At 40.7% G+C, this 14,228-nt stretch overlaps 2 protein-coding genes across 2 annotated transcripts; one reads left to right on the top strand and one right to left on the bottom strand.

Moving 5' to 3' along the window:
- Positions 1-6,973: 6,973 nt before the first annotated feature.
- On the bottom strand, positions 6,974-7,432 carry LOC114029160 (histone H2B type 2-E-like). Its single transcript, XM_027843519.1, has one exon. The coding sequence runs from the start codon at positions 7,430-7,432 to the stop codon at positions 7,052-7,054; it is 381 nt and encodes a 126-aa protein (XP_027699320.1). The 3' UTR covers positions 6,974-7,051.
- Positions 7,433-13,021: 5,589 nt separating this feature from the next.
- On the top strand, positions 13,022-13,468 carry LOC114029159 (histone H2A type 3-like). The gene has a single exon (XM_027843518.1). It carries the CDS (start codon positions 13,055-13,057, stop codon positions 13,445-13,447), a length of 393 nt encoding a protein of 130 aa, XP_027699319.1. The 5' UTR covers positions 13,022-13,054; the 3' UTR covers positions 13,448-13,468.
- Positions 13,469-14,228: the final 760 nt, after the last annotated feature.

The raw sequence follows: 14,228 nt of genomic DNA, 5'->3' as shown, positions 1-14,228 counted from the left end.
ACAAATATATTCCAGCAGGCTTTTTCAAACGCTAATCAAGAGAACTAACGTTCCTGACTCCAAGTAAATATGTATGCGTGTGTGTACGTACACATTTTATTGGTGCTTTTAGTTTTTACATCACTGCCCCAAAGAAAATATCAAATTTATTTGTGTGTTACAATTGAAGTACAGCTTAAATCCCATAATGTATAGGATAAAATGAAAAACTGCTGGAGAATCAAGACCCAAAGTAGGAGACAAGATAAACGGAAAAATCAGCATACAAGCCCAGAGAGAAAATGGGCACTGTGAGAATCGATTTCCATTCAAATTGTTGATATATTCAGCTACTTTGTAGGCTTTTATTTTTAACCAATGAATTCAAACTCCAGCATTTCCAACTTTCCAATCAGAACGGTTTTGTGTATGTAAATGAAGGCTGCAACAGCTCCATGCTTCCGATTTTGGTTCTTCCGGTAGATTCTGTTTAGTTTATTTTTACTCATGGCTCGTACAAAACAGACTGCCCGTAAGTTCACGGGAGGCAAAGCACCCCGCAAGCAGTTGGCCACTAAGGCAGCTCGTAAGAGCGCTCCTGCTACTGGTGGCGTGAAGAAGCCTCACCGCTACCGACCGGGCACTGTGGCTCTCCGGGAGATCTGACGCTACCGAAAGTCTACGGAACTTCTAATCTGCAAGCTGCCCTTTCAACGTCTGTTACGAGAGATTGCACAGGATTTTAAGACCGATCTTCACTTCCAAAGTTCAGCTGTCATGGCTTTGCAGGAGGCTAGTGAAGCCTATTTAGTAGGTCTCTTTGAAGACACTAATTTGTGTGCCGTCCACGCCAAACGGGTAACGATCACGCCCAAGGACATACAATTTGCTCGTCGCATCCAAGGGGAAAGAGCTTAATCCCACTTTGCTCTGAATTATTGGCCAAAGACTCTTTTCAGAGCCACCCACATTCTCAGTGAGAGAAGCTGTAAAGTTATACTAAATTTTGCATCTATTTTAGAGCTTCTGCATTATTATTATTATTGTTTTTTTTACTCTTAGGGTACTCAGTTGTTCCCGTACCAGGTGTTGAAAAAGAATTTGCCAGGCATTTTCCTTTATTTAGGGGAGTTGATAATAAGTAGGATCACTTTTGCGCAGTAATCATAGATTACAGTAGAATAGAGGCTGAGGCTGGGACTGAAAAAAAAGAAATGTTGACTCTTGGAGTGTTATTCTCTCGAATGTCCTAGGTAACTAAGACCAAATTGCAAAGTGGTGGACCTTATTGTCACCATCCCTAAGGTTTAGCAGGTTTTAATTAGTGAAAAACTTCTTCACAGGTTCGGGGGAAAAAAGTGGAGTACACTGAACGGACTTTGCCCTCTCATTAAGAAAATCACATTTGCAATTGTGTGGAGGATAAAATTACACTGGGGAGATTTTAGTCTGAGAGGCTTTGAAAGTAGTCTAGGACAGGTAATTAGGGCTTAAACTTTTGTGGTTAGACCTATGAGTAAAAGAAAGTTGATATGTAAGGGATCTTATGGAGCTAGAAATACCAACATTTGTCAATTAACTTGATAGGTGGATGAGGAAGAGAAACCTCAGGATAACAGATTTTGTCAATCTGGGCGACTAGGACAACGGAACTCAACAGAAGCAGAGAAGATCAGAAGAGGTTTAGGGACAAAAATAATGAATTAGTTTCAGACATGATAATAATCATAATAACCATTTGCAAAGTCCCTTTTCATTTGATCCTCACAACAACCTTGTGAAATAGGTGCTATTATTGTCCCTATTTTACAGATGACAAAATAGAGACTAAAAGAGGTTAAGTAATTTGTCCTGGGTCATATAGCTAGTAAGTGTCATAGGCAGGTTTTGGGGACTTAGGTCTTCCTGACTTGAACCCTGACCTTTCCATTCCAGCCTTATGCTGAGTTTAAAGATGGCTGCCTCCCGTTGGAAATACCCAATAAGCAGTTGGTGAGGTACTGATGAGAGACCAATGTTTGATATATACATTTGGGAATCATCTGCATAGAGATGATATTAAACCCATAGAACCTGAGGAGGTCACTAAGGGAAAATGCAGAGAAGAGAATAGGGCTCATACTGTGCCTTGGGGATATACCTACAGTTACAGGAACATGATAATAAGAGAAATAATTTAATATTATAATAACAATCAATTATTAAATTAGGATTAAGCTTTTTGTCCTTTATTTCCTCATTTAGGGCCCAGCCCCTATAGGTCAGTCAATCAGTCTCTGAAGGACATGGCCAACTGAGGAGATGTCCCTAATCCTCAGAGAACCTATTCCTCCATCTTGGGTGGGACCCCACCCAACTAGGAGATCTTACTTCTTTTTAGAGTGTAAACAGAATCTAATCTAGGTGAATTATTGCCCCAAGAAAATGAGCCCCTGTCCTTGTACCCCTCTGTTGGAGTTTAGGGTGACCCAGATTATGAAGGAGAAAACCAGAGTGGTCTGAATAGAGCTGGCTTCCTCTACTTAGACTGCTGGAAGCTGTTGAGTCTTATGATCAAGCCACTGTTCTCAGCAGGAGGAGCTGAAGGTTCCTAGCCCACCTCTTCATTAAGTGTCCACCAATCAGGATTGATTTTCGTTTTTCAGGGGCACCCCCTTTTCCAAAAGTATATTAAGGCTTTCAGCCTCTCCATGGCTTTGTCTTTAGTCTTCCAAGAGAAACCACTGATCGTCAATTTACTGATTAGTAATCAATTATAATAATATAAAACAACTTTATATATCACATATACTTATAATAATATAAATAGATAATCAATGATAAATCAATTGTAATAATATAGATATTGAATATAAGCTAATTAATACATGGATTATTAGTTGCCCAGAAATTCTGTTGATGAACCAGAAAAGGACAATGAGAAAGTGTAAGTATATCTAAACCTCACATATCTTTGAACTCCCTTTTCAGTTTCCCTATTGACATTTTTGTGATAAGGATGTGACTACTTATCTTAATTTCATCTTGGGTGAACTATGATATCATAAAGTTATGGGAAACAATACCAAAGTTTAATTTTAAACATCAAGCAGCCTTAATTTATATTCACCTGTCTTTATTCCTAACTTTTTTCAGCTTTAAATATTTAGGAAATAGGTAATTAAAAAATAATATATACACATATACATATATATGTCTTTAGCCTTCTAAACCCTTGTATTTTTAAGTAAATATTCCTTTTAGTTTTATTGTACTCTAACATCACTGTTTGTGAAACTTATCCTACATTTTATCTTTCATAGGATAACAAAATAGAAAGAAAATTCATTTAACATATCCTTGATAATCTATCCCCTCCACTCTGCTAATATACAGGCCTTCATTACGAACCATTAGAGAATTTCAATAACCTATCATCTTCCCACCTCCACTTATCTCCCCTACTCCCAACACACATGCATACAAACTCCAGTCTATCTATTATACCACTGCCAGAATAATCTTTCTTTTGCATAAATTTAGTCATATCACTCCACTGCTTAAAAATCTCCAGTGGCTCCTTAGTGCTTCTAGAATAAGTCAGACTCCTTTACCTTCCAAAATCTGATAGCCCCCTACATTTCTAGCCTCTCATATTATTCTTTTCTGACCACCCAACAGTCTAACCATACTGTGCCATGATTTGTCCCCAGGATATATTCTCTGTTTTGCTACTTCAGTGCCTTTCCATAAGCTGTCCCTAATGTCAGGAATGTCCTTATTACCCTACTGATTTCCTGTACATCTTTAAAGTCTAATTCAAATCCAATATGGGAGATGTGGAAAGCCTTCATGGAAGAGGTGGCATTTGTTTAATATTTCATGTGAATGTTATGAGAAGGAGTGTGCATATTAGATAGACAGTTGGCTCTGGAGTGATGAAGACTTCAATCCATGTTGTACCTCTGGTACATACTATACACCCCAGAGCAAGTCATTCAAATTCAGTGCCCCAAGGCAACTCTAAAAATATAAATTGCAACACTCCAGGAGATGATCTGCTTTGGTAGAAGGAATTTCCTCACTCCCACAAAAAGTTTATTGTATTTTAGTTATATTATGGTATCTACTAGATGTTAAACTCTACAAAGTCAGAAACTTTGATTTCTCTCTGAAATACTTACCAAATTTTTTTGAACGCAGTAGGCAAGTAGTCTTATCTGGGCATAACTTGAATTTAAAAAGAGTTTACTGAGGAAATTTTTTTCCTTTAATGTTGTTTGTTCTTCCTTCTTGAAGAAGACCATAACATCAGGAAGATGAAGCCATGACTTGCAAGTGAATTGGATTTAAGTGAGGGAGGGCTCTGCAAAGTCACTAGCCTCACTTTCTCCTCCAGAACCATCTGGGTCTAGTGGCAAGATATAGATCAAGGTGACCGGAGATGCCCCCCCTCCTTTAATATAACAACAACAACAACTCACATTTACATAGCATTATAAGGTTTACATAGCACTTTGTATATAACAACAATAGAGCACATACCATTGGACTATGTATCTTTTGCTCCATAGGAGATGTAAGAGGAATTTTGGCCCCTTGTTAAAGGACATAAGCAACCCCATAGGCTTCCTTTTCCCTTCCACGCCAACACAGGGTGATGCCTCAAAAAAGACTAACACCTGAGTCAGAGCTCAGAAACCTCAAGAGCAAGAGGCAGGTCTTCCCCACCGCAATGATTTTCTCCTTGTAAATTTTCATTTTGTTGTTGTTTTTGTTGTTGTTTTCTTTTCTTTTCTTTTCTTTTTTTTCTAGGCAATAGGATTAAGTGAGTTGCCCAGGGTCACACAGCTAGTGTCAAGTGTCTGAGGCCACATTTGAACCCAGGTCCTCCTGACTATCCACTGTGCACCTAGCTGCCCCATAAATTCTCAATTGATCTTCACAACAGTAATTCCTATTAAAGTTGCCCCTTTACTTCAGATAGTCTTTTCTTCTAGAAATAAATCTTCAAGTACTTATTTGGCTTCTCATCTGAACAAAACAAACAAAAAAATTCATCCTATAAGGATGAAAAGTCTTGGAAGCAATAGCTAAAAAAAAAAGTGAATATAGATAGAGGAAAGTGGTGTTTGTTTTTAAATTATATCTCCCTTTCTTTTCTATCCTTTTCTGGGAGAAGACGGACCAGTGGCCTCATAATATTGGAATCTAGGAAGTAACTTGTCCTCCAAATATCTGTCTATTTTAAATAGATCTGCAGGTTAAATATACTGTATATGTATATTTAGTAACAAATAGTAAAGAAGCCAAAACCAAGGAAGGGGTCATCTTAGGGCTAGAACAAAAAAGGCAAATGTCTGAGGAAAGTCAAATGTGTTAAGAAGTATAGGACTCTGTCTTATACAACTAACACCTTAGCCTGAAGAATGGCAGGTGTTGAACAATCAGAAGATATTCTCATAGATCAACTCTGAGACAGGCTTGACCTAGTTTTCCTAAAGAGTGAGATTTGTAGAGGTCACCTACCTATAGTTCATTAAGAAGAAAATGGTCGTTACTGTGGACATTAAACCTAAAATTCAAGGGCTCCACCCTATATCTTATTGACTTTAGTGGTTGAAATCAACAAACGTTTGTTTGAATGAATTTCATGTATTACCAGCACTCAATACAGTGTCTTGTACAAAGCCAGTAGCTAAAGCAACTGCTTTAAAGGAACATACAAAGAAAAAAAACCCCCCAAATACAAGGAAATCTGAAGAAAATAAGTGCTGCTGTTGTTGTCATGCTGCCCCCTCCACCCCTAAGTGGGTAGAATACCCCAGGCCCTGGCCTACCTTGCCAGAAAACATATTTTGAGGAAAACAGTGAAGAGCAAAGGTAAGAAGTGCAATGGCTGTTCAGCAGCCCAACCAAATGTTTCATGGGTTAATGTTTTAAGTATCAATATCTCATGAGAATATAATAGTAGTTACAAGTTACTGTTTCAAGTTTAACTCTAGCAATGATGGATTGTCTTTTGGGTTAAGCATTTTTTTTTATATTGGGGAAATAAAAAGCTCTATTATATCATCTACATGGTACATTGAGTACTCTTCTACTCTTTTTAGAGGCAGACCACCCTAAAAATGAGTCAAACCTAGGATTTAAGTGAACCTTCCTGGGATTCTGGAGGTGACTAGCTAAAGAGCCAGAGATTTTAAGAAATTGAACCTGAAGATATTGAACATTTTCTTTAGAGGCCAGGCAGGGCTCCACCTTAGACCATACTCATAGGTCCCTAAGACAGGCCCTCCTCAAGAGGAGATATAGCAAACCAGCAGCAATTGTATGTGGTTTTATAAAATGTGTGTATATATTATGTAAGATTAAATATATTACATATAATCTAGGATTATATATCGGATTACATACACATATATAATTCTATAGGTACCTGGGGAAGGAGGGAACCTAAGGTGTTTTGGTATTTTATTTATTCAATCTGAGAAGCAGTCATCAAGCAGAAGGAAATGACATGGCTAGGAAATCGCTGTTAGTGCAAGAAATAGGGCAGGGAAATAGTTTAGTTTTCAGACTACAGGCGAGGAACCCATAATTCTCGGTCATTAGCATACTTCCCAGTAAGGGTACAATAAAATAAGCTTCCCGCGTTTATACAGAAATGTATAAAGTTACATTTTCGAGGGTAAAGGCACCCAATACACATACCTATCTGGTTAACCCAGTAGAGTATTTGCCTGTATGAAATCAAATTTAAGTGAATTATGAGGATGTAGGCCACTGTCCTAATTCTTTTTTTGCTCAACAGGACAGCTAAACTGTTCCTGGCCATGGCTGATTTCCATCCTTTCTAGTTGGAAAAGGAAAACTGTAAAACTGACTTCAAAACACAATTTCAATAAAAATCTACTCCATAACGTCAAAAAAATAATTAGATAACAGGTCTAACAGAACAAAAGCTTTTTTTTCCCCCCATTAAATTACCTCAAAATACATAATTCGTGCTCAAAACTCTTTGTTTGACGGTATGGGTGGCTCTTAAAAGAGCCCTTGGAGCTGTTTAAGTTTTTTTTTTTTAGCGAATAATCTACTTGGAGCTGGTGTACTTGGTGACAGCCTTGGTGCCCTCGGACACGGCGTGCTTGGCCAGCTCCCCGGGCAGCAGCAGGCGCACGGCCGTCTGGATCTCCCGGGACGTGATAGTGGAGCGCTTGTTGTAATGCGCCAGGCGGGACGCCTCTCCGGCGATGCGCTCGAAGATGTCGTTGACAAAGGAGTTCATGATGCCCATGGCTTTGGAGGAGATGCCAGTGTCAGGGTGGACCTGCTTCAGCACCTTGTATACGTAGATGGAGTAGCTTTCCTTACGGCTGCGCTTGCGTTTCTTACCATCCTTTTTCTGCGCCTTGGTTACGGCTTTTTTAGATCCCTTTTTAGGCGCAGGAGTTGATTTAGCAGGCTCAGGCATAATTGAAAACTTAAACCAAAAACTTAGAAAACGAAAAAGGTGCTACTTGCTTGTGTCCGGGCTACTTGTAGTTAGTGTATTCAAATAAGGCATTAGAAAACTCTAACGCCTGATTGGAAGAAACATGTTAAGCCGTTCTCTATTGGAAGGAGTACATGCAAACGACTAGATGCCAGTTCTACTTTCCAGTTGGATGGTTAGTTTAAAAAAAAAAGACTTTGAACCAATCGAAGAGCTTCGCTTGTATCCTACCCCTTTTTGACTTTTGTCTTGTGGGCTGGAAAGAATTTTAAAAATCCTTTTCAGGTTGTTTCTGTTTAACGTGTCTGAATCTCTTGGTGGCTCTACGAAGAGTCATTGATATATAATGTAGAGTTGCTGGCTGTTGTTTTTTACTTATGCTTGGTTGTTCAAAGCTCGGTAACCTTAGCTGCTATGTAGAGCACTTAGCTTGGAATCAGGAAGGCTCATCTTCATGAGTCGAAATCAGGTCTCAGTCACTACTTGTGTGACTTTGGCCATGTCACTTAACCCTGTTTCCCTGTTCACTGAAAACATCATGCTAAAGCATGGGAGCAAGCACACAAGCCTTGCTTGACTCCATTGGTGACTGGGAAAATTCAAAAGCATTGTCCATTATGCAGAACCTGTGCATAGTAGAACTAGAATACAATACTGATGAACTGCTCCGGGCAACCAAATTTTGTCATGTTTTTCCACAAGTCCTCATGACTGACATTATCAAAAGCTTTGGTCAGATCAATGAACATTGTATACAGACCTCTGTTCTGCTCCTGGCATTTCTCTTGGAGTTGTTGGGCAGCAAACACTTTATCAACAGCTGCCTGGCCCTTTCTGAAGCCCTATTGGCTTCATTGAAGATGTCCATCTTCCAGGTAGAGGATCAGCCTATTTTTTTTTTTTTTTGCTAGGCAATGGGATTAAGTGACTTGCCCAGGGTCACCCAGCTAGTAAGTGTTATGTGTCTGAGGCCAGATTTGAATTCAAGATCTCCTGACTCCAGGGCAGGTACTCTATCCACTGTGTCACCTAGCTGCCCCAAGGATCAGTCTATTGAGGGGGACTCTGGCAAGAACCCTGCCAGCAATGACTGAGAGAGACACCCCAACAGTCACCCTCATTTCCATCCCCATTGTGAAAGGACATCTATTTCCTTTTCCTTTATAGAGATAGGCCTTCTTTTGCCATATAACCCCAAAGATTTCAGTCAAATTTTTTTTTTAGGCAATTGGGGTTAAGTGACTTGCTGAGGGTCACACAGCTAGTAAGTATCAAGTGTTTGGTCTGAGGCAGGATTTGAATTCAGGTCCTCCTGACTTCAGGGCCAGTGCTCTATCCACTTAGCCACCTAGCTGCCCCTATTTCAGTCAATTTTTGTATAAGCACTGGACTCCATGCCTTGTAAATCTTAGCTAGAATAGAACCAGCAGCAGGTGCCTTACCACATAAGAGGAGCCTAATGGCATTCAAAATCTCTTTTTTTAGTTGGAAATTCAGCTAGAGAGGGATTGACTTCAACCTGAGGCATATGGACAATGGCTTCACAGCATTGATTGATGATGGTATGCTGAGAACACTATGGAAGTGTTCAGCCCATCTCCAGGACCATGTCTATCACAAATCAATGTGGTTCCATCAGCCTGAGTAGGTGAGATGCACCATAGGTCTTTGGCCCGTAAATAGCCTTCATGGCATCATAAAAATGCTCTGAATTGTTACTCTCAGTGTAAAACTGAATTTCATCCTGCACCTTTCTAGGCTTCACATGCACTTTACTTTTGATGGACTTCTTAGAGATGGACAAACTATCCTGCTGTTAAACCTTCTGGAGTTCTCCTTCTTTATTTAGCAGTTTCTGTATTTACCCATCATTTTTTGTCAAACCAACCTTGAGGTTTGTGAATGTTCTGGCCCAGATGAGTAAATTCAGTGCTGTACACCAGATCTCTGAAAGCTGTCCACTCCTTTTCTGCTTCACTGTTGTCAACTGTGTTGTTGGCTCAGTTCTTTTTCCGCAAATTCGTAATGGAGGGGGCAGCTAGGTGTTGCAATGGATACAGCACCAGCCCTGGATTCAGGAGGACCTGAGTTCAAATCCCACCTCAAACACATTACACTTACTCACTGTGTGACCCTGGGCAAGTCACTTAACCCCACTGCCTAGCCAAAAAAAAAAAAAAAAGAAAAGAAAAGAAAAAGAAAAACAAATTAGTAACGGAGAAACACTCTAATCTGTTCGCATTGTCTTCTGGTAGTCATCTTGTCTTAGGGCTGTCACTGTTGTTGATCTCTAATGTTTAGCTTGGAGAGGACTATGATCAGTTCAGCATTCAGTCCCCCACTTTGCCTTCATTACTCTCACATCTTGTCTCTCTCTTCTGACAATGACATAGTCTATTAAATGCCAATGTTTGCTTTGAGGATGCTTCCATGAAGTATTATTGCATTTAAGAAAATGGAAGATGGTGTTAATGATGAGGTCATGAGACACATAAGCCTTCAATAGTAAATGTTTTTTGCTGTTGCTGTTTCCAACCCCATTCCTTCCAAGGATTCCCTGTCATGTCTGATAGTCTGTGCCTAATCTGGTATTAAAGTCACCCAGAATTACAAGTGTGTCCTTTTTCAGCACATTGATGATGAGGGTCTTCAGTTCTTCATAAAAATTTTCTCTGACCTCATCAGAGTTGGTCATAGTGGCAGTATATACACTGATGATGGTGATGTGGCAATTTTCCACAAGTGGCAATTGCATTGTCAGGAGCTTGTCATTCACTCCTTTTGGGAGTCATACAAGCTTCACAATACTTCCCATCACTGCAGCCATTCCAGAAAAATGTGTATCCTGTTCTGACTTCTGCAAACTGGCTTTCATTTGCCGGCCTTATTACACTCTGGGCTGTTATTTGGACGTGATACCTCCTAAGTTTGTCTTTCAAGTCTACTGAAAGACTCTTGTTACATGTAAGTGCACATATTCCATGTACCAATCATGAATGGAATCATTGCAAAAGTTTTTATACATTTTTTGGTGTGTTTCAACCACAGGATATGATCCCACCTTGCCATGGTAAGCAGATCAGGGATCAGTTAAGTGAAGCAGAAAATTTTTAGAGCATCTTTTGTAGTTCCCTTCTTTATGCCAGGAGGTGAGCTTAAGTTGTCCTTAAAAAAGACTGCTTAGACTCCCATTGGGTTCTGAATCCCACTGCTGCTTCAGTCCAGTGAGAAGACAACCCTATGATCCTGTGCAGGGTTGTGACTACAGCTCCCAGTGCATCCACACATGTTGCTTCATCACTTACCTGTTGACACAGGACTTTGAGGTAGGTAAAAATGGTGAAATAATATAAAATAACAATGATTCCTTTTGACTAGGGAACAAATTGGATTTAAGTGAGGCAGAGTTGCACAAAGTTTTCAGCCTCACTCTCTCTTCCAGAGTCATCAATGTCCAGTGGCAAGACAAAAGTCAAGATGACTGGTGATAGCTGATCCCAAAGCAGTAGATGACCTTGGCATTGTCAATGACTAACCAAGCTCTAAGTGCTCCATAACATCTGCTCCAGCCAACTTAATGGCCTTTGGAACAAATTGTTCTCATCCACCCATTCTGCCAGTAGAAGTCTTCACCTCCCCTCCCCCAACTTACCAATGGGTTTGAGGCCTATCAGTCACTCTCAACCTGATTTAGGCCATCTGCTGAAACAGTTTACTGTGCATGCTAGAGCTTCTCAGAGCCACAGATGAGAATTGAGTGGCAGGTGGACACCAAAGGTGGAAAGCAGTCCTGAAAAGGATTCTGCAGCCCTCACACTTGAGCTACTAAACTTCCCTGAACACCTATATACACCTGTTAGGGTAATTTTCTCATGGGAGTTCTAGCTTTTCTCAGTAGAAGCTGAGGGTCACAACCCATTGTGCGGCAAAAACAAGGAAGTCTCACAAGACTTCTCCTTTGCTGACATGCAGCTTCCACGGTTGGCTCGGCTCTCCTCTCATTGGGAGAAAAGTCCTACTTATACCTTTGATATGAGGGCTGCAGGTGTCCAGCAGACTTGGTAATTGGCTATCATGTGGAGATCATGCTTTGATCAGGTGTTACTAAGGATATAAAAGAAAGCTACTAGAACTTAATAAACTGAGCTTCTGCCATTTTGCTGTCTCCCGCATCATCAATGCGCCTGCGGGTTAAGAGTATTGAGCTGGTCTCAAGCTCACCACTGCAGTGGCTGAGTCATACACCTACTAATAACTACATACAAACAAGACATATACACAATACATAGAAGGTAATCACACAAGGAAGGCACTGGTAGGTAGGTGGATGGACTAGGATAGATTCTGGAAGAAGATGGGATTTGAGTTAAATTTTTAAGTTATGGGAGCTTAGAAACTGAAGGAGGAGGATGAGCATTCCAGGTAGTCCCCCAGGGATGGGGAACAAGCCACTTCAAAGACATGAAATTAGGAGACAGAATGTGATATGGAGGAACAGCAAATAGGTCAGTGTAGCTGGATTGGAGAGTATTGGCTTGGCTATGTTGCTTGTCTGGAATGCTCTCCTCCCTCACCACTAGTGCTCAATTTCCCTGGCTTCTTTCAAGACAGCTCAAATCCCACCTTCTGCAGGAGGTTTTTCCTTTTCCCTGCAGCTGAGAGTGCCTTCCCCTATGAGATTACCTTCCAAATACTTTGTAAATATTTTGTATGTACTTATTTACATGGTGTAAACTGCTGGAAGATACATTATATCATGTTCTTTTTATTACTATTACTTAATACAGTATTCTATTTGTATACACACAACGTCAAGAGAAGGCCCCCAAGACATTGGTTGGACCCTGCTTGGAGGGAATAGACAAGAATTGCTCTGAAAGGACAGCAAAATGTATGTTTTAATGTGCAGTATTGTAGGAAGTACCTCCAATAACCAGTACTGAGTATTTCATATCCATCTCTTTCTAGTGAGATGTCTTTTTTATGAGTCTTTTTCCATAGAATCTCAAAGCTGACAACATATAAGTGGTCATTCAATATTTGAAGACCTTTAGTTAAAGGGAACAAACCTAAAGCAGCTCATTCCTCATTAAAGTGTAAGTGTAAGAAAGTGTAAGAAAGTTTTTGTTGTTGTTTTTTCTTATATCAAGCCTATAACTTGCTCTTATTTCGACCCACCTTCACCCTGGTTCCAAGCACAGCAAGTCTAATCCCATATCCACATTATGGTATAGCTATCATATTTTAAAACAGTTATTGTTTTACCTATAGTCTTCATTTTCTCTGTTTCTATCTGTTGGCTGTCACTTAACATTAGAGGGGCTGTACTTCCCTTACTTGGCCCTCCTTTCCCTTCCCCCATCTTCCTCCCCTCCACTTTTATTTACTATCACAATCGTCAGTAGATTGGCTTTTGGAAGGGGGTGGGAGAGCCCATATGAAAGATCGAAAACCAGCTTTTCCATTGGCTACTATAAATTAGCCAATCAGAGTGCTTTATTTTCGCGCTCAGTACTCGTTATAAAAGGGTCACTTTATGCACTTCATGCATTGCTTTGGTATTCTTATTCCAACACTAAGAGTCTTTTGGGGTTTGTTATCATGTCTGGACGTGGAAAGCAAGGTGGCAAAGCTCGCGCCAAGGCAAAGTCGCGGTCCTCTCGGGCTGGTTTGCAGTTCCCAGTGGGCCGTGTACACCGGCTTCTCCGAAAAGGCAGCTATTCGGAGCGAGTAGGAGCTGGAGCACCGGTGTATTTGGCCGCTGTATTAGAGTATCTGACAGCCGAGATCTTGGAGCTAGCTGGCAACGCGGCTCGGGATAACAAGAAGACGCGCATCATTCCCCGGCATCTTCAGTTGGCCATACGCAACGACGAGGAACTAAACAAGCTGCTGGGCAAAGTCACCATAGCCCAGGGTGGCGTCCTGCCTAACATTCAGGCGGTGCTGCTGCCCAAGAAGACCGAAAGTCACCACAAAGCCAAGGGCAAATAAATAATTTGAGTCAATCCTGCATTTTTGTATTTGATCTTACTGAAAACCAAAGGCTCTTTTGAGAGCCACCCACATTTTCAAGGAAAGAGTTGATTCATTTTCACTCATAAGCGTAACGACATAGTGATTTAATTTTTTTGATTATGCGATGTTTTATAGCAAAGCGAAACCTACCCGTTTTACCCCCCCTCCAGCAGTGCTCGCTGAATGAACTTACCCATAATTTGTAAGAGGGGATGAAGTTTTGATAGTGCTAATTTGGGAGCCCAGAGTCTGACTCTTAGTAAATTTAAATCATTTCAACCTAAAATCATTAATTAGATCCCTTAAAAAAGGGTATTTCGGAAGGGAAGAGGTATGCATTCTTTTTCAAGTTTCTGAAGGAGTTCCCCTCCCCCCCTTTAAAAATGGTACTAACATATTTTAGCTCGTTAGGGGATCGCCAACAGTCTTCCCCTCCCATGTCCTACTTACTGAGACTCAGGAAGAGAAAGCTTATAGGTAATTGAGAAGAAGGAAGTGTACAATTATCTTAACTCCAGGCAGTCAGGCATTCTGTAGCAAGCCAACCCCAGCACTGGAATGGTGGCTTAAAGGAAGCAGACTTGAAGACCTTTGGCAGGGAGCGGTGGCGAGGCAGTGTTTTCTTATGCCGCCTTCTTTGCCTCGTTCCACCAGCAGCCCACGCACCCAATTTCTCGCGCCCTCCTACTCCCATCCCCCCCACTGCCCAGGATCCCTGGCGTTTTTAAAACACTGGTTCTGCGCAGATTCTACAGCT

This window comes from Vombatus ursinus, unplaced genomic scaffold (genome assembly GCF_900497805.2).
Source record: "Vombatus ursinus unplaced genomic scaffold, bare-nosed wombat genome assembly UNPS02014910.1, whole genome shotgun sequence".
NCBI classification, from domain to species: domain Eukaryota; kingdom Metazoa; phylum Chordata; class Mammalia; order Diprotodontia; family Vombatidae; genus Vombatus; species Vombatus ursinus.
This window is presented reverse-complemented; position numbering and strand designations above follow the sequence as displayed.

Excerpts from the sequence above, each read along its gene's own strand:
- LOC114029160 (XM_027843519.1), bottom strand. The coding sequence starts at position 7,432 with ATGCCTGAGCCTGCTAAATCAACTCCTGCGCCTAAAAAGGGATCTAAA.
- LOC114029159 (XM_027843518.1), top strand. The coding sequence starts at position 13,055 with ATGTCTGGACGTGGAAAGCAAGGTGGCAAAGCTCGCGCCAAGGCAAAG.